The 19,861-nt window shown below is 38.0% G+C and overlaps 1 protein-coding gene across 1 annotated transcript in view; it reads left to right on the plus strand.

Annotated features, from left to right (window-relative positions):
* The window catches only part of LOC129372664 (receptor-type tyrosine-protein phosphatase T-like), a 292,638-nt gene extending 273,432 nt beyond the window's left edge, over nt 1-19,206 (plus strand). The window contains 11 exon segments of the mRNA XM_055050081.1: nt 4,893-5,047; nt 7,227-7,362; nt 8,663-8,742; nt 8,744-8,810; nt 8,935-9,052; nt 9,055-9,107; nt 9,190-9,321; nt 9,439-9,564; nt 11,183-11,346; nt 14,713-14,848; nt 15,768-19,206. Coding sequence (XP_054906056.1) covers nt 4,893-5,047; nt 7,227-7,362; nt 8,663-8,742; nt 8,744-8,810; nt 8,935-9,052; nt 9,055-9,107; nt 9,190-9,321; nt 9,439-9,564; nt 11,183-11,346; nt 14,713-14,848; nt 15,768-15,821 — 1,221 coding nt within the window. The 3' untranslated portion in view covers nt 15,822-19,206.
* Nucleotides 19,207-19,861: the final 655 nt, after the last annotated feature.

The raw sequence follows: 19,861 nt of genomic DNA on the forward strand, positions 1-19,861 counted from the left end.
CCTTCCTTCTTTCACTCATGCGAAAGCAGCTTATCAAGACAAGTCCTCAAGCCCTTGCCATCAGCGCATTTAGCAAGCCATTAATCCAAAGCACCTCAGTGTGTGGGTGTAGGATGGGTGTGTGTGAGTTTCAAAGGAAAGCTGATTTCGAAATGCCTGTCATTTATTTCAGCATGCAATGAAACATGCGAATGCAGAAACTCAGACCCAGAATATTCCATCTCTGCTCTGAAGAAGCTCCTGTTACTGCCTGAATGTGAAGAACAAAGCAAAGAGAAGACAAAGGCAGAGAGAGAGAGAGTGAACAGGTTCGAGGCAACAATTAAATTGCTTCACTTGCAGTGAATAATGAGAACAGGATCTTAATGAAAACATTTATTAATGGCACATCCAAAGAGATTAACTGAGCAGAGAGTAAGGAAGGCCGACAGGGTCTCAAAGAAAGAGAAAATATGCAAATGCATCTGCAAGAGAGAGAGCAGAATAGATGGAGGGAGAAAAGATCACAAAAGGTAGCTTGTGTTTGAGAGTCAGGATCAGTTGTAAAGAAAAGCTGTGGGTGAGGGAGGAACATTTCTGTTCCACGGATTGCCAGACATTATTTTCAAAGAGTTCATTTCATCTGTGAAAGTGGAATTTTCACAAAACATGCAGAAACGAAGATTGCAACTTTAGTTTCACCGTGTCTCTTTCTCACTGCAAAACAGATGTCACCTTGTAGTCTTGCATGTGTAGCTGAAGACAATTTCTTTCATGAAGCATTTGTTGTTGCAGACCATCACACAGAATCCATTAAAATGGGATTTATCTAGTAAACAACACTTTTGAAGTGTGGAAATAAAATATTTTTGTGAAGCCAAAGATTTGGGAGTGCAGCAGGATTATAGTAATTTTGGGTTTTTATTACAGTTTAGTTTTATTTGACTCTTTGTTTGTCTCGCTAGTTTTAATTCGTTTTTAGTGTGTGATAGTTTTTATTACTTATTATTAGCCACATGTTGTTTAGTTTTAGTTTAGTTTTTATTAATTATAGTAGTTTTTTCACACTGAGTAATTTCTAAGTGCAGAATTCAAAAAGAATAAAGTATTGTCATGATGTATATATTGATTAGATAATCAATACTCAACAGAGGTGTGGAGAATCATCCGTTCTGCATGCTGAGGTCTCAATGTATGAGGTTAAGTTTGAATTCAGATAGCATTTTATTAATACCGGGTCCATGTCTCCTTTAGGAGAGGTAACAGACAACATGGCGCCCAGATGAGTTTGTGATCTCCTTTGTTGGCCTCCATCTATGCTGCGCGCCAAAGAGTTCCCCAGTGTGTCATTTCCTCTAAGCAAGGCTCTCATTTCCTCACGTGTCATTTCCTTTAAGTTTAGCTTAGCAGAATTTTCCTTTTCTAAAAAATAATAATTTTCCAGAATTTACGATTTTCACAAAATGTGTTCAGTTATTGTTGAACAATTGATTCTCAGGTTTCCTTCCAACTTTTGCTGTTGCCATTTTGCAGACTGGCGAAAGTATTGTGCCTTAATTTGCTAATTTGCTTATGTGAGGGAAAAACTAATATTTCACTAATAGATGGATTCATAAAAACTGAAACAAAAAATATAATTTCTGTATGTTTTAGTTAGAAACGCTCGATATAGTTATTCATTTCAGTTAACAAAAATCTGTCCTCAATTTTATTTTGTCAACTTTAACCCTGGTGTGCAGAATTTTAACTCTCATTGAGCACAAATGAGAGGATTTAAAACCTCAACACTTCAGGCAGTTCAGACTGAACACATTTTTCATCATCTCCATTTTTTACCAGACTTTGGCCCAAGTCCCTCTTGAAAATAAGATCCAGATCTCAACGGCTTTACCTGGTTAAATAAAGGAAATTAAATAAAAATCTTCATTTTTTCAGAACTGAGCTTTGTTATTCTGACAACAAGCAGGTGTGCTTTGTTTCTTTGGAGTGGTTACAGTGACATTTTAGATTATAACATCTGAGTCATTCATTATGTCTTTGAAAAATCTGTAAATGGAGAGCCGTTTCAATCAAAATTAATTAAACTTATTAATAAATAGTAAGGAAATTCTCCACGAAATCAAAAGAAAAAAATCTAAAAATAAACAGCACTGATGAAAGCTGACTGGAGCTATGCAGCGCAGTGGTTTTAATTTGTCTGTTTTAATTTTAAATTTAATCAGACGTCAGTTGAACAATAAATGGTTCTTGAATATGTTTGGAAACGCTCTGAGGTGCAGCTGCAGTCTGCATTGTTACAACCAGGAAGGTCTCATGGAACGAAGGACTGAAGAACATTTTGCTTTTCATGAAGCACAGAGCAATTCATGTTTTTCCCAGAAATAAAACACTTTAGTTTTACAAGGTTGTTATTTTGAATGCTTAAGCATTTTTCTATTCTTGTATTAGAAAAACCGGTGAAGCTTCCAGTGTTTCAGCTCAAGAAAATAAACACAACAAATCTGTTGTTTTCCATCATGACATCTATTCTGATGGGGTTTTTCAGGTAAATGCTCCCTCTGTGTTTTTTGAACAATTGTTTCCTATTTCAAACAACTAGCAGAGAAATGAAAGGGAAATAGCATAAGGCGTAATTGGTTACAGAACAATCTCCTCGATGTCAGGCTGAACTTGTAAGTAACAACTTAATGGTTGTTGCAACTTTCTCATCCTGTTGCCCCAGGATTCAGGATACTCAGACTATAAAGGGCAGGTTGAGTTGCTCTCACAAGGCAGTCAGAGCACTTTGTCTAGCTGTAACAGGACGGAAGATTAAAATGTTTATGCAAAAAGAGAAAATGCGCTGAAAAGTTGTATAGAATCTCATAAAACTATGGATTCACTTCATTACTTTATTTGCTGACAGGAACAGTTTAAATAAGTGTGCAGATGTTTGAAGGAATTGTTCTCATTTTTCACTGCGAGGGGCAATTCTAGATTCTCATTTTCCTTCGAACATTTTAATGTTTTTATTTTATTTTTCTAACCCAAGTATTGTGAATCTGAGGCCATGTTTTTATGCCGCCTATTGATTTAGAGAAGTAATTTCAACATCATAGAGAAGAGTCGATCGATGCAAAGTCAACTAATCAAATTACCTTGTGGTTTTTCTGGGTTTTACGCTGCCTTTTGTCCTTCCTCTTTTCTTTTACTTCCGTCTTTTCTTTCCTTTGCAGTCTGTCTTTTATCCCTCCTTTTACCGTCTCCGCTCTTCTTCCTGTCGCTCAATCTAATCATTTATCCCTTGAACTTTACACTTTTGCACTCATTTTCTTGACTTTTATTCTCTTTCACTGTGCCATGCTTCTTCTCAAGCCATCATTATGCTAAAAAAATCCACTGCAGCCCGTCCTACCTTGGCCCAGGATGAGGGATGCAATAACAACAGTTTCATTTCAGTTTCTATTCTTAGAGCGTAAACTGAACTTGGGAGATCATGACTCTCTCCGTTTTAAACCACTCTCAGTTTAGAAGCATAAAAGGAAATCGATTGTTCTGAATAATTAAAGAAAGAGCACACAGTGTTGTAAGGGAACGAGAGGAAAAGGAAATAGAATCCCAAAGTGTGACGCAGATGTATTTCCAAAATAAAAACGAAGAGATTTAGGTTGCCATATCATAATAAATGAAAGTACACCTGCTGACACTTTCATAAAAGCAATTTAGTCTTTTCTGGGTTCTATTCCATTTTTTAAGTGAACAAAAACACATCAGATTGTATACATCATTTATTATACCAAGAAGAAGCCAAAATGGAAAAACTGGGTCAGTAAGTAATTGATTAGTTCATTAATTTAAGAGATTCTACGACCACCATGTTTGCAGCAATAACTCATTAAGTCATTTTCTGGAAGACTGTCAGGAGTTTTGCATTTCAGGCAGTCTTCCACTTCACACCTGCTCACTAATCCTCTCCTGGTTTCTTCTGTGGCTGCAGCCTTTGTTCATCTGACCTCCGTTCCTTGATCAGAATAAAAACAGCACATTTTTCCTGTAATTTCTTTTCAACAATTTATGACTTTGTTTTTTCCTGATAATTTGAAGTTTTTCTGATTTTTATTTTATTAAAAAATTAAATGTTGACATTAATATTGAAATTCACAGAGAATCAATGCCGATATGTAGGCATAGGGAAACGTTTCTTTCATTCAGCTATTTTGTCTCCAGAAATGTAGTTTAGAGTTTCATCCTCAGTCACAGAATTTTCATCGTATTTCCAGTATTCATGCAGTGCTTTACGCAAAACTGTGCCTCCACTGTAGGTAGCATGCTTTTAAATTTGCCTCACAGTTACTGTCTTTTCCTCTTGACTAAGTTATATTTAGATAGGTACTTTTACATTGATGTACTGTCCACCCAAAGGACTTAGAGGGATGCTAGTCTCCTTGGCAGCAAACTGGGAAGCTGAACTGGATGATGGCATTTCTTTCTGTAAGTTTCTCCCTAAAGAACCATCATGAGATTTGTGAAATCAATTAATCTTTTTTATGGAGCTTGAGTGGCCTTCAGTTTCCCAAATCTCCCCTGTAAATTAAGCAAATGAGCCACAATAAGTCTTCCTGCCGCTCAGTCCCAGAAGTGGCCCCGAGCGCCATCTCGACATGCACTAGATTGATTTATTTTCCATGTGAAACCAAAGACACATCAAGGCTCTTGTATTCCTGAAAATCCCTGCTGTAAATTAGGGTCCTGAACTGTGATGCGTCTTCTTGTCAGTTTGCCCCAAAAGAGGAAAAAAGCTTTGTGACATTCCTGCATTTATCATGATCAGGAGAGAAAATGGCCAACACTTTTCACAAGGAGCTGAAATCCTTTCCTGAGGTTTTCATTGCAAACGCCTGCGACTGAGCCCAGCGTGTCGTCATGTTTTTCAGAAGGGCCACCATGAGATCCGTGAACTTCGTCAGTTTCACTTCACCAGCTGGCCGGATCACGGCGTTCCCTGTTACGCCACGGGACTGCTGGGCTTCATACGGCAGGTCAAGTTCCTCAATCCACCGGACGCTGGACCCATAGCGGTACACTGCAGGTAACACAACACTCTGAGATGAGCTAAATAGCAGATTAAGAACCATGTACTAATTCTACTTTTTTCCAGACAAAGGGACAAAATAGAAGCTGTTCTTCTCAGATAGAAACAAAGACGTAACTTTTACTGGTTTGTTGTAGGAGCTGGTAATGCAGGCCACAGATAAAATGTTTTAACTGACAAAAAAAGAAACAACAAAAAACACATTTGTGGACATGTCAGTGTGCTCCATCCTGGCCCACACAAACATACTATTGAATTATCGTCATTGGGAAAATATTTTTTTGTTCGTTTCAGAATAGTCGCCAAAAAGGCCAAATTGTTCCTCAGTCTTAGTTAGTAAATCCTCTGCCAGACATGAAGTTTGGTCTGAATTTCTCAATTCATTTGAAATAATTGAAACTTGTATTAATGCAAAGTGTAGATCTCAGCAGGGAATTAAACAAAATAAATGTTAACACCCAGCCATTATTAGTAAATAATGGAAGCAAAATACTATAAGAGGCGCCTATTTTCCAATTCTCATTCACTTATCGAATGTTTTTGTGTTTTTCTTCCCGACCTATTTTTCCTTTTTTGGTATTTTTTCCACACTGACCCATTTTCTTTTGCATTTGGCTGTGAAGCAGTGGTTGCATCTATTATATAAAATAAAAAGGCAAACATGTGCTGCAAAGTAGGATTGTTGAAAGTTCAGACTGTTGTGAAATTGGGGCACAGTGTGCAGATTCCTTTTCTTCAAGCATTTAAAATAACAAACCTCTCAGAAAACCTGACCAAGCAGTTGGCAAATCACTTTTATATAAATTTTGAAACACAAAGCAGTTTGTTAAAACTCAGATAGCTATTTTTGATAACCTTAAGTCTTTCAACTCAAACATATTTGACAAGACAGTTTTGTTAAATCACAATTTTGAGAGACCTTGTAATCAGAACAACCCATTCTGCAAATTTATTAAATGTTTTCTTGGCCTTTTATTTACTCAAAGTTTGTTTCTCCCCTGTTAATGTCTCACTTACACAAATATACAATATTTCAAATGTACACTTGTGCACCTCATCCACCTTAAAGAAGTAAGAAGAAGCAGAAAAAGTGCAACATAACCAGAGAAGGGAAGAAAACATCAGACAGACAAATGAAGAGAGCCGACGCGTAAACACACCAGCGTGGTGGAAGTATGTGGACAGACAGGCAGGAAGTTATGGCAGTCACTTCCAATTTCCGGGGGCACTCTAACGCTGTTGGCCTGTGTCACAAAGCTTTCAAACACACACACACACAAACCCAACAGTATTCTGGTCTCTACATTAATCACAGACGCTGACAGGTAATCTGCTGAGGCGCTTTCTATCTCTCCTTCTCTCTCTCTCCCTCTTCTCTCCTTGTTTTCTCTCTCCAGCTGTCTCTGAAAACTGTCATAAGGATTGCAGGATGAAAGATGGGTCTCTTTCCTCCACTTCCCTGTCCCTCCATGCCTCTTTTCTTTGGTTTCCTCTCCATCCCTTCACCTGTCCCTCTTTTCCTCGCTGTTATGATCGCGTCTATCGCTCACAGTAACATCTTCACATCGTTCCATGGTTCTGCTTCCTTCTCTCCTCGACTCATTCGCTCCATCTTTTCATTTGTTGGTCTGCCTCGCCTCCCATCTCTTCTGACCAGGTGCTGCTATTCAGTTCTGTCACTTTAACACAAAGCATGAGATACTAAAGTTCTTTGTGTGTGGATGACAGAGGAAAACAGTATTTGTGTTTGAGCCTTTGTTAAGTTTGTGTTTTGCCCCAAGAGCTGTACAAAGGAGGGAACTTTTCCCGTAGACTTTAATGAGATTTTGGTAAAAGAAGTGGAAAACTTAATTCGTCTTTGGAGCGCCACAGCTCTGTCATACTTCAGAAATACCAACCACTATTAAAACCAATAACAAACAATGTTACACTTTTCCTTTGGCATTTAGACTTCCTTGTAGTTTTAAATTGAATGTTGTTTTCCAAACTTGTAAAGATTAATGTAAGGTTAGTGTCAGTGATGATAGATGTAATTGTTTTATTGCCCAGCTGTAACGATGATCAAGATTTCTTGTTTATTGACTTGTCAGTTTTGAGCAAATACATTTTTTAATCTTTCATAAAACTAGATGAGTTGCTCACAAGCGAGTTGAAACTTTTCCATGTGTCTCTGCAGCGCTGGTGCAGGGAGGACAGGTTGCTTCATCGCTGTGGACATCATGCTGGACATGGCAGAGAATGAAGGAGTGGTGGATATTTTCAACTGCATCCGTGAACTAAGATCCCAACGGGTCAACATGGTCCAGACAGAGGTAGGAGGAAAATAAAAAAGTTGTTAAAAACCTACACAAAGGTAACTTCAAAGAGTATGAACCTGATATCGTTGGTTTAATGTCAGCCAGCCTCCACAGATTTCCTCAAGCGTTGTTTTTGTGAGCCGACATCCACAGTTAGTCATTGTTCTCCACTGTTTATTCAGCAGCTCTCAATGAGCCTGATCAGTCATGATTAGTGAGACGGGTTGCAACTGTTGGCCATGTCATTTTAGAACAGAGGTATTCATTTTCTTTCTAAGCTACTCTAAGCCCATCTAATCCATCCCGCCCCGGCTCTCCATTTGTGCCTTTAATGAAAATAGTGTGCTTCCAGAAAAATGAACCTTTCCACCATTAGAAAAAGAAGACTTGCTTTATGCTTAAAGACTAAATGACTTTTGAATGTGTTTGGTTCATGAAAGCCACCCAGAGCATCACATGGCGGTTTCTCTGTTATGATGACAATAGTGCTGTTACTGCTAGCTTTTTGTGTGTGCGCCTCTTGAAACCAAGCTAAATGCATCCTGCCCTGCCTTTAAATGTGTGGGAGCAATTTGTGTCAGCGTAGAAGCAGTTCGCCTCTATTATAATCCTGCTCCGCACAACACAAAGCAATTAATCTTTTAAAAGGCACAGAGAAAAGTGTGTGTGTATCACTCATCTGTTTGCGCGTGCGTCTCTGCATGTGAATGTGTATTTGAATGCCACTAAAGTAGGTAATGACCAACAGAGGTCACTTTGATAATGCTTTTAAACTCGCCTCGCCACTCGAAGGGCAACAAATCAAAATTCAGCAGAGACGGAAGCTGGGCGATAACATAGGAGGCAAATTGAAAATGCGAGAAGCTGCAGACAAACACGTGTGGGACACGGACAAAAAACTGAGCTGACACAAGATAAAGCAGCCGGCTGTGAATTAGTATGCACTTTGGCTGCTGCAGCTCTCACCTGAGGGTTTAGGGATTCAGACAAGAAAGACCAAACTTCACCATAAAGGACCAATGCACTGCAACACTCCCTGCTCCATCAACTCTGTCTTAGTCTGCCGTAACAGCAGTAGAATGCAAATTCTGTATTTATATGCATAAACAAACAGAAACTGAGTTCCTGGTTTGCTTACTTTTGATCGAGTGTTGAAAATGCTGCTGGGCCAAAAATGCATCGTTTACTCAACAGGTGACATTTGTTGCTGCTCTAAGCAAGTGGAACAGAGTTCAAGCTGAGCAGCTGTTTGCTCACCAACTCAGGAGACAGAAAAACACAGACACCCTCAGACTGTCTCTTATTGGTGTTGCAGGAGCAGTATGTGTTTGTTCATGACGCCATCTTGGAAGCATGTCTATGTGGGAACACAGCGATTCCAGTGTGTGAGTTCAGGGGTTTACTACAATATCAGCAGACTGGATCCACAGACCAACTCCAGCCAGATTAAAGATGAGTTCCAGGTAAATCCATGGAAAAGGTTTTGTTTCAAGACAAAAGGCGTAAAAGTCTTTTCCCTTAAATTTAAGAATGTGTTGTTTTTAGCTGGATCGAAACTATTTAATTTATTGTTTATGGATTTGATAGACGCTGAATATAGTGACACCTAGAGTTCGTCCAGAAGACTGCAGCGTGGGCTTACTGCCCCGGAACCACGATAAGAACCGCAGTATGGACGTTCTGTCTGCTGACCGATGTCTGCCTTTTTCATATCTGTTGATGGCGAGAGCTCCAACTACATCAACGCTGCATTAATGGATGTAAGTTAAACAGACTTCTGATGTTCTTCATAACTTCAGTGCTCTGGTTACCATTTACCCAAAGACCATGTTAACCTTCCAGAGCCACAAGCAGCCAGCAGCCTTCATCGTTACCCAGCATCCTTTGCCAAACACCATGGGGGACTTCTGGAGGCTGGTGTTTGACTACAACTGCTCCTCCATTGTCATGCTCAACGAGATGGATGCAGCACAGGTACAACATGCACAACTCTTTTAGGAGTGCTGCCATCTACTGCGGAAAATGTCAGATTAAATAAATAATGTTCTGAAGGCATTGAAAGTGTAGAGCCCGTCTCTTCTGATGTTATAGTTATGTATGCAGTACTGGCCGGAGAAGAACTCATGCTGTTACGGCCCGATTCAAGTGGAGTTCATATCAGCGGACATCGATGAAGACATCATCAACCGAATCTTCAGGATCTGCAACATGGCTCGGGTATCCACTGTTTCTTTTTCTTAATCCACAATGTTACTGCTGGAAACATTTGACTGCAGCTCCTGCACACTTCACTTCGCCACATGTGGTTTAAAGATGCTGCACAATTTATTGATATGAGATACGGTAAAATGTTCTGACCTGGAAGCCAACTGAGCTTCAGGCAGATCAGTTTAATGCAGAATTGATGCCAAAGGTGAAAAAAAAATGATTCTATTTGAAAAGAAACTGAGGTCTGGTTAGTATTTTATACATCATTTGAGATATTGCTGAAATGATTAATCGGATTAATCGATTCTTTTCATCAACTGCATAATAGTTAACTGAATTATGAAAGAACAGAACAGATCAGTAATTATATATATATAGCATTTAAATAAATAAACATCAAATTAGCCCTACACTGAACTGATAAATGGCTGAGTTTTTCCACATTTTTAAAAGTATTTCTTTTAGCTGCAGATGCAATCTTTGCTGATCAAATAATCAAACGTACATGTAAGGAAAGAAAATTGTAATTTTCTCATTTCAAAAAGGAATTAAATTACTCACTTTCTCGCATATTTCTGTTCTACTATTGCAATTTTTTAAATGCAGCCCTAGTTTGCAGTGGAGCTGGTTCAGATCGTTGTTCTCCTTGATCGACTTTTGAAAGGGCGTTCTTTAGGATGAGACTTTTTCCTCACCTTTCCCTGCTTTCCATCTGCCTCACTTCCTTTTGTTACTCCCTTCTCATCTCATCCATGACGGTACAACTCCAGTGCTGCCCTCTCGTCTATGAGCTCCTATAGCGCTTAGTGAACTCTCCTCCCACCTCCTCTCTGTGTTCTCTCTCTCTCTCTCTCTCTCAAACACATCACCAGTGTAGTGTGAAATGGCTCATATCATTGCCGTAACAGCACATCTCACTCTGCTAGAGTCTGAAGCACCAACCACTAAGCCATCAAATGAGGGAAACTGTGAAAGAGGGAAAAAGAGGAAAAAGATATAAAATTTACAAATTAGTGGGGAAGAGAGAAGACAGACAAAAGGTGAGAGAAGTAAACCAGCAGGTCTGGATGTGTAGGAATAAAATAAATACATGTTATTGTCTTTCACTGATGACTTTTTGTTAGATTGACTAGATTGACTCGGCAGAAATGAATTCTACAGTAAGCAGCTGTTTTAGAGAAATTATCAGTTATATGCTATTCAGGCATCCTGCTTTGCACTCAGCATATTTTTCATTTACTGACAAAAACACCAAGTATTAGGTTAAACTGCTCTGATTTTTGGAAGAGAAAACAGCCCACAGCATCATACATCCTCCACCATACTGGGTAATAATGTCTAATTGTGCCACTGGCTTTCTGACAGTGGTGGATGAACAGACAATTTAATTCACATATAAATTGAATCAAATTAAATTTTCTTTGAAGTACATTTGATCACAAAGCAAAGATAAAACAAGCATCTTTTGTGACCTCTTCTAGTATATTTTTTTATTGATTTTTCAACTTTTACAGATTTAGATATTTTAGCTGCTTCCTAGAACAAAAATGTGTGTTTTTGTTTTAAACAGAAACACACACATCATTGCTGCTTTAACAATCTTTTAAATTCCCACCTTTCTTCTCAGCCACAGGACGGTTACCGCCTGGTGCAGCACTTCCAGTTCATTGGCTGGCCCGCCTACAGGGACACGCCTCTTTCGAAGCGCTCCATCCTCCAGTTGGTCCGGAGGTTGGCCAAGTGGCAGGAGCAGTACGACGGCGGAGACGGGAGGACTGTGGTGCACTGCCTGTGAGTACAGGGAGACGAAACAAAGACACAAAGCTCCTTAAGCACTTAAAGAGATTTTAAATGTTATTCAGATTAAACTGGACAGTTTTCTAACCCAAACAATTCTGTTTCTGTTCAGCTGTAGAAAATTAAGGCACCTCCACACATCTATCTGTTCTAAGCATTTGTTCAGTGCTTGGATGGGTTCAGAATCATCTGATAACATTGAAAAGACTGTTAACAAAGCAAAGTAAAGCTACAATTTCATCATTTTTAAAAGTTTAATTTCTGAGTTTTCAAACGGTATTTCTGTATGGACAGACCAGAACAATTCATTATTCCCCTGTTGAGGCACCCAAGGCAGGAAAAAGTCTAAAACATGCAGTTTGTTGACTGCCGCAGCTGGAGTTGTCCAACGATTTAAAGGAAAAATTTATGATCAGATTCTATGAAGTAGTCATCAGTAGTCAATACCATTTCTGCAGCTGGGATTCTGACGTCTGGGCCCGAAAAGCAGCTTTCGCCTTAGAAAACAACATATAAACCTAATAGAATAGGAAACTTCTATTTGGATTAGTTAAGTTTCCAAAAACGTATTGGAAAAACAAAATGAACATCAAACGGTGCAGATCCTCTGCTGGTTATCCCAGCAGAACGAAGAGGCTCAACCCAGGCGGACTGATGCAACAAACAGAATCACAATCAAACAAGTTATTTTGTGTGGAAACATTAACTTTTACTTTCTGATGTATTAAATTCATTTTCTCTAAGCTCATTGTGGCAAAAAAAAGTTTCTTCGGCCAACAAGTGCTCCACACTATTATATTTCTAAAAATGTAAGTTTCCCTTTAAATATCAGCTCAGAAATACAAACTTGGTTCTGATTCATTTAATAGCAATTTCATCCTTATGCACAGCTTCAAAAAAAAAAAAAAAAAACCTAATCTTCTGCGCCAACACTGCAACAAATTACACAGATCATTTATCTTTACTGTTTGGAGGTGCTTCTGTTGTTGTGCTACATCTCATGCAGTAAAACAATCCTTCAATGTCCACTTTTCAAATTTATAACACTGTCGGTAACAGGCTGATTACACACACTCAAATTCACAAACTCTGCCGAGCTCCATAAAAAATCCATCTGTGCAGAACAAATGAGGAAGTAAAACAGCAGATGTAAAAAACCTAACAGGAATACACACCATCCAAAGATGTTCTCTTCCAGGCGACGTCTCCCACTTCAAACTGCTGCAGGAATAAGATCCAACTGCAGAAACTGCCGTCAGGTCCTGCAGGTCAAATTAGTCAATATATTGTCCATAAAATTAGGTATAAATCTAGAAATGATTCATTTTTAAATAACAGTTAAGGTCACTTGGCTAGAGTTTCACTTTCAGCTAAAAGTTCAATCCAGAAATATTTTTAAGCTTAATACAGAAAAATGAATTGCTTCTGTGTAGACACTGACTAATCAAACAAAGCGATTGATTTTGCTCCTCTGTAACATCAGTAATAATGATAAAAGAGGATGATTCAATTAGCAGCAGGTGAACATCGATTCCTCTTCCCCCACTGATCTTCATGTTTCAATTGAAGCAAATAAAACTTTGGAGAATAGCAGAAGGTAGCACTATGTTTGTGCTATTATTCAGTCTCCAAAGAATATGTTGGATAAAGCAGAGGTACAAAAATATGATTCTGTTTTGTTCCAATAAATAAAGGCTTAATGTTTGAAACTAACTTCACAAGTTAAGACCCTCTTGAAGTCATGATCCTGGTTGCATAGAATATGTATAAAAATGACTGGATTTATAAGAAGCTTTGACATTCAGAGTAGAAACTGCATCACAAGCAGAAACATTTCACTGCTAATATGACTTTGAAAATGATCTTTTGCTTTATTTGTGATGGTTTCAAGGTAAACATTTGCAGAGTATTGATGCCAATTGACTTCAACCACCATGAAATATGTGAACCACTAATTCCTGTTGAGTCTCATTGATTCCACTCTGCTGCCTGATGATGTTTAGTTTACATATTAAATATCAAAATCTATATTTACTGGATGCGTTAACGCCACAATAATCACCATTTTTATCTGGTTGTTGGTCTCCATGATCCCACCACCTGCTGCTGGTAAAAATATGTTTAAAAAAGTTACAGAGCGTTTGCTACCTGCTACTTAATCTTAAATATAGTAGAAAGGTGAAAGTCAGAGGTCGGTGACCCCTGAGTGATTTGAGCTATTTTTTGGTCCAGTATTTAAACTAACATTTTGTAAAACCTCACAGAGAAAATGAGGTTCAAATTAGAAATGCATTATATGTTTCTATCAGTTCATTTTCCCAACAGCAGTCAGAGGAAGTCTGGTCTTTATCTCTGCTAATTTCACTGAGCAGCATCAGAGTAATCCAAAAAACATCAATGTGGATTAAAGCACCACCTAAAACAACAGCCAGGAAACTGAAATATTCATAACTTTTGATTTCTGGGACCTAATTACCAGTATAAATACTAATTCAGATGCAAGGAACCGTTCTCTGTGGCTTTAATTAGATTTCTAGAGCAGCAACTTTTAGATATGCACAGTACTGGACTTTTCTCATACATATCTGATTATAGTGTGAAAGTTATTCAGTTGTCTTGACCCTACTGGCCACTCGAGTCCTGACCCGTTTTAAATCAAATCAGCTTTCCTGCTTCTTGTTCTTCAGTAATTAGGTTCATCATATTAATGTCTTTTAGCCCCAAGATATAACCTAAAGCACTATTGCAAAATGTATTTAAAATATTATTTCTCCCGCACCTTCATGTTAATTTTTATCCCAAAGCAGGAAAAAAAAAACATAACAAGAAATAGACAAAGAATTTCTAAAGGAAGAGCTTTGCAAATCTGGTCTCAAAGTACAGAGGACCTGAGGTGCTGCAATGCTTTCTGAAACAAAACTGGAATATTACACATACCTCACAATAAAAAATAATTCTTTAAAGCTTGTGTTGGTTTGACACTATCAAAGCTAAGGATACAGGAGCTGAGTCACTCCTGGCTTTAATATTTTAACAGAAAGTAGCTTCAAAAACCAACTCACTGAGTAATGCTTACTGACAGCAGGTTGGATTACAAATTATACACAAATCAAGAGAAATATTACTTTTGTACAACAACATTTTCATTTACAGTTGCCAACGCCGAATGGCAACAACACATGGGCCGTTTCTATTTTTGTTCAGTATAAAAAAAATTGAGATCTATTTTTCATTTCATCGTCTTATGATTTGCACAAATTGTTCTGTTTGTGACATGTGATGATTTCCAGAGTCCTTACAGGCGCCTCCGGTTGGTTTCTAAGTGTTGCTGATCTTCGGTCTCATCCTTCTGCTCTGCAGCACCGGTGGAGGACGTTCTGGAACGTTTTGTGCCATCTGCAGCATCAATGAGATGATCCAGCAGCAGAACATTGTGGACGTTTTCCACACAGTCAAGACACTGAGGAACAACAAGACCAACATGGTGGAGACGATGGTGAGAATCAGAATAAACTTTAGTGAAGCCTGACTTAAGTATTTAGAGATGGTGTTACATTTAAAGCTAATTTGCAAATTGAGACAGATGAAAGATGTTTAAATTATTATGATCCCCGACGGTTGTACAATCCAAACCTTGAATTATCGGCAAAGAGACACTACAAATTTAATTAGTCAAATAACTTTTTACATTCTCACCAAATGCTTTTAGCACAAAATGAAAGCTGAAAGAGGTCGAGCGAAACTCGCCAATACAGCAACGTCAAGGTCGAACATAAACAAAACGGAGTTATAGGTCACCGCAGGAAAATGAGCTTCAATGAAAAATCAGAGCAGAGCTGTGAAGTCAGGATGTTCACATCCAAGGTAATGACTCTTATAAGAGCTTCACTAAATTAGCTTTTATTTTTATGTGAAAAAGTTACTTTTCAATACTTTGTAAAAGGTCATGAGTTCATGGATAAGAGCAATTGATTGGTCAAGGTATTACACTGACCATTTGTGCCCTTTTATAAACAATAATTGTTATTTTATGGTTTATCTCCTTACTTATGCCTCAAAGGCCAATTTTTTACTCCAGAAACATAACATGCATATTTCATTGTTATTTTCATTCTTATTTTTTAATAGTCGAGAGAGAACAAAATTATCCATACCCCTGGCATGTTTAGATTAGACTTGTTCTTTTGCAGCCAAGAAGTTTTCTTTTCTAATATTAAATGACACAGATGCCTCCTAAAAGACAAAAACAATGATTTAACAAACATTGATGGTAAAAACTGCTCTGATGTTGTTTAGAGCTTGTTTTAATGGGCCACCCGCTTAACACTTTCTTAACTTCTGCGATTCAAGTTGAATTTCTGAAATGTTCAGATTAAATAAACGTCTGATTCTCCTTTGGTTTGTCTTCTCCTCAGGAACAGTACAAGTTCTGCTATGAAGTGGCTTTAGAGGCTCTGAACTCCTTCTGATCCGACGCGTCTCCGCTGCAGACGCCTCCTCCCGGAGACCCACGGAGTGAAAAACAGCTTCTTGTTGAGCTGAGCTCAACCTGGGAGAGCGTGTGTGTGCATCCTTTTGGTGTGCCTGTGACCTGTACAGAGGATGGGGGGAAAGCCGCCAACAAACACACTCAATGTTTTGTGTGTGCATTTGCTTCAGCAAGACAATGGACTTTACATGCTTGTATAAAGAGAAATTATGTTAAAACATTGAGATGTTTTAAAAAAAAAAAGCCAATTTTTTTCCCCTTGTTTTCTTTCTCTTTCCTCTCTGCCAGGCTGTGATGTGACTAATGTACAGTATTTCCTTTTTAGATATATTCTACGCCTTGAATGTTGTCTCCCTCTGAAGGCTCGAAGCACACTGGAAGGTTTTACAGAATGAACGTCAGCTTAAAATAAAAGAAATCACATTTTTTAGAGCACATTTGCTCTTTGACTGAAACAAACTGTTACTAATGCAACAAAATTAGTTTTACCAGGTCAGAAAACGATAACTGCAGAACATGGATCAACATGTCCTACGTTTGAAGGCCAAAGCAACTGAATTTCTTCTCTTTCTGGGTACAGTGATGAAGAGCGAGTCTTCCAGTGTGCGTCCTCTCTTTCTGTAAATAAGATAAGGCAACCACAGTCAAACAAACAAACACCAGAACAAAATTATTTCACTGCAGCTCTGAAAAGCTGTTTGTCATTTTCATTCATTTATAATTTGGTGTTTTCTTTCTACATCCTGTACATGTATGAAAATAAGATTTTTTTATATTTTGCATTTTGCTTTTCAGCTGCTGGAACAGGATGCGGGTGCTTGATTGTTATGATAAAAAAAAAAGTATCTGTTTTGGAAAGAGTCTTTCTTCTATCCAGCTATCAGTGATGCATTTGCATGTGTGACACTTTGAGCTTAGTGGAAAGGTGTAAATATGGAGAGAGGAAACCTTTTTCGCACTATTTTTGCAATGATAGATGGATTTGATCCATTCAAGATATGTGCTCACCAAGTCTGATCAGAAAGAAATTTACTCTGTTAAGTGTCCTTGATTTCCATCCGATTATTAAGCCATGCTCTGAGGTTTTAGAGGTGAAGTTTCCGTTTCAACCCTCCACTTTCTAATCATCAAAATGACAAAGATATGGTTCACATTTATTTTTACTCTGCAACACGGAGAGCTGGTTTAAAAACTCAGACTTTATTGGGTAGAAAATCATTTCAGCCTATCAACAGAGAACCTACATGAGGGAAATGTGGAGCTAACAAGAACAGAGACCGCAGGTGTCTGTTCCCTCCCACTTAGTCAGGGGGAACAGATGCCCCCTGTTGGCGTTAACAGACTTTACATACCAGGACACAATAAAAATGTCCGTCTTTACCAGGATCTAAGATGATTCAAAAATATGCAGAAGTCAACCATCTGCTGAAAGGGGACAGCAATGACACGCACATGTCTGCTAATGCGCTAATAGCAGAGCTAATATTTCCTCAAGCTTTTTATCTAACTATAAAAACATTTAGTGCAATTTGATTTTTTTTGATAAATTCTAAAGCTAATTTACTTTCCAACCTTCAGTTGAATGAAGTTTAGGTTACCGACTGTTACAAATTCTTCAGGTTGGTAGATGTTTGTATTCATGCTCTCATTTTGAAGTGAGCACAGACGGTTTACGTTGCAGACGGTTCGGTTTTCTCTCCCCACGTTCTTTTTCCCCCCTAAAAACTATTTCAAATTAGAAACATAATAAAGTAATGTTACTTCAAGAGGATTATACAACATGCAAATCATGAAAACATTAAATTTGTGCTCAGGAATTGTAATTCTTCCAGAGCATATACAAATCTAGTTAGCGCTTTAGCATCAGGTTAGCACAACTAACATTTTAGCTACCGTAGTTGTGCTAACTATAAAGCACACGTTTTCAGTCTGAAAGCAGGATTACACGTTTTTTGTTCTCAAAACTTTTGCTTACGTTTTCATTTTGAAAGCAGGACTTCATGTCTTTCTTAAATCTTGGAACATTTACCCAAACCTTTGTCCTCGTAATCTTGCAGAACTCTGCTCGCTTAAGAAACATTGTCTGCTTGACTTTGGAACCATGCTGGGTGCGTTTGTTTCCTTCTAGCGGGTTTGCCTGTGTGGTGACTATTGATTGTGGCAACCTGCGCCACCCACTGGATGTAGGGAGTTAGCTAAGTGAACAAACTCCTGCCTAATATCAGTAGGCTGTTAACGATCAGTAGCATACTGCTAGTGGATGTTTCGTATAACATGGAACAGAAAGCTGAGGCCGTTGTTTCTCCCTACATCCAATGGGTGGCGCAGGTTGCTACAACCAATAGTAGCCACACTATGGCTACTCAGTGTGGCTGGGTGCTTTTGTTTCCTTCTACCGGAAACAAATGGTACAACACTTTCATTCTATTGGCTGAGAAGTTGCCAGGTGACTGTGCCAAAAGGCAGTTCCTTGTTTTGTAAGCAAGCAGAGTCCAAGCAGAGACTAATTGTGAGTGCGAGAAGTTTTGAGTACAAGTGAACGACTTGATCAACTTGAATTAAAAAAAAACCTAGGAGAAACAAATGTCTGCAAACACATTTAAACAGAAGCAACTTTGTAAGGAAGAGTAGCTGAGAATTTCCTTCACAACACTTTGTGATTACTGAAATGACTGGATCTACGTATAACTTCTTCATTTTGGCATATTTGTTTTACTAATTGTGGTGGTTTTAAGGCGTTTTTATACATTTGAGGTCAGATTTCTGTATTTGTTTTTCTTGTTTCCTGAAATCTAAAACATTAACACTGAAACGGGGATTTTCCTCCTAACCCAACTTTACCTTAAGCCTTTTAGAACCAGAAAGTATATAATTCACTCCTGTGTTGGTTATTTTATTCAGAAATTTCTCATAATTGAATGATTTGAACAACAAAAATATGTTCATAATCAAAAAAGCAGCAAAGCTCACTCTGCAAACCATGTAAAAGAATATGACAGTCTTTGTTTACGTTCTCCTTCCCCCCCAGCTTGAGTCCATCTGGACTTATTATGGACCTATTGAGACAGATTATAACAGTTCTATACTGAAGACAGCGTGAATGACAGAAATCTTTTCCCATTTTTATTTTTACAGAAGCTTTATTTTACTTTATGTGCTTGATTCACGACTCTTGTACTATATTTTGTTTCTGATCCATTCATTGTGAGGTTTTGTCCTGAATTTGTACATTTCTTTTGTAAAATTCTTACTCTGATGATTATTTGTCAAGCAAAGTGCTGTTTCGATCTGGTGATGCCATTTTCATTGGTTGTTTAGTTGTTTGAAATGTGGTTAACAGTAAATAAAGGGACCAAAACACTGAATGGAATCTTGCTTGTGTTCCTTTTTAGTTTCATTAACAGTGTATTATAATATTTTCATGTTTTTTCCAGAGTAACTTTAATCATGAATCATTACCAAAGGAGCGACGATGTCAGCTAACTGACTACAGGAGATTGGAAATATAAGATTAGATTGTATTTAGGCAAATGTAGCCTGGGTTGAATTTGACTACAAATTAACCCAACTTGTAAAGTTGCCATTTAGTTTGAACTGAAACTAAATAAAACTAACTTTAACCCAAATTATTTGATGTATTAATAAAATATTAAGAATGGATTCAAATTTATATGGCTGCACAGTGGTGCAGTTGGTAACAGTAAGAAGGTCCTGGGTTCGATTCCCGGCTCGATCACAAGATCAAGGGATCTTGCCATGCCGCTACCTTGAGGTGATACCAGGAGATTTTAACATGTTAACAAGTTTGGCAATAATAACAGTAAATGATCAAACTTGAGCTATTTCCCACTGTTGCCATCAAACTAACCAACTGTGAGTTATATTACCTGCTTTTAATACGTTCTTCAACCCCACTTAAAAATTATTCATCCTTTTACACAATCAAACTTTTTAAAGTGATAATTTATTAGAATTATCCAAAGTATTTAAATCAGTCAAACTCAAAATGACATGACAAAT

Source organism: Poeciliopsis prolifica, unplaced genomic scaffold (assembly GCF_027474105.1).
Source record: "Poeciliopsis prolifica strain line A6 unplaced genomic scaffold, Auburn_PproV2 SCAFFOLD030, whole genome shotgun sequence".
Taxonomy (NCBI): Eukaryota; Metazoa; Chordata; class Actinopteri; order Cyprinodontiformes; family Poeciliidae; genus Poeciliopsis; species Poeciliopsis prolifica.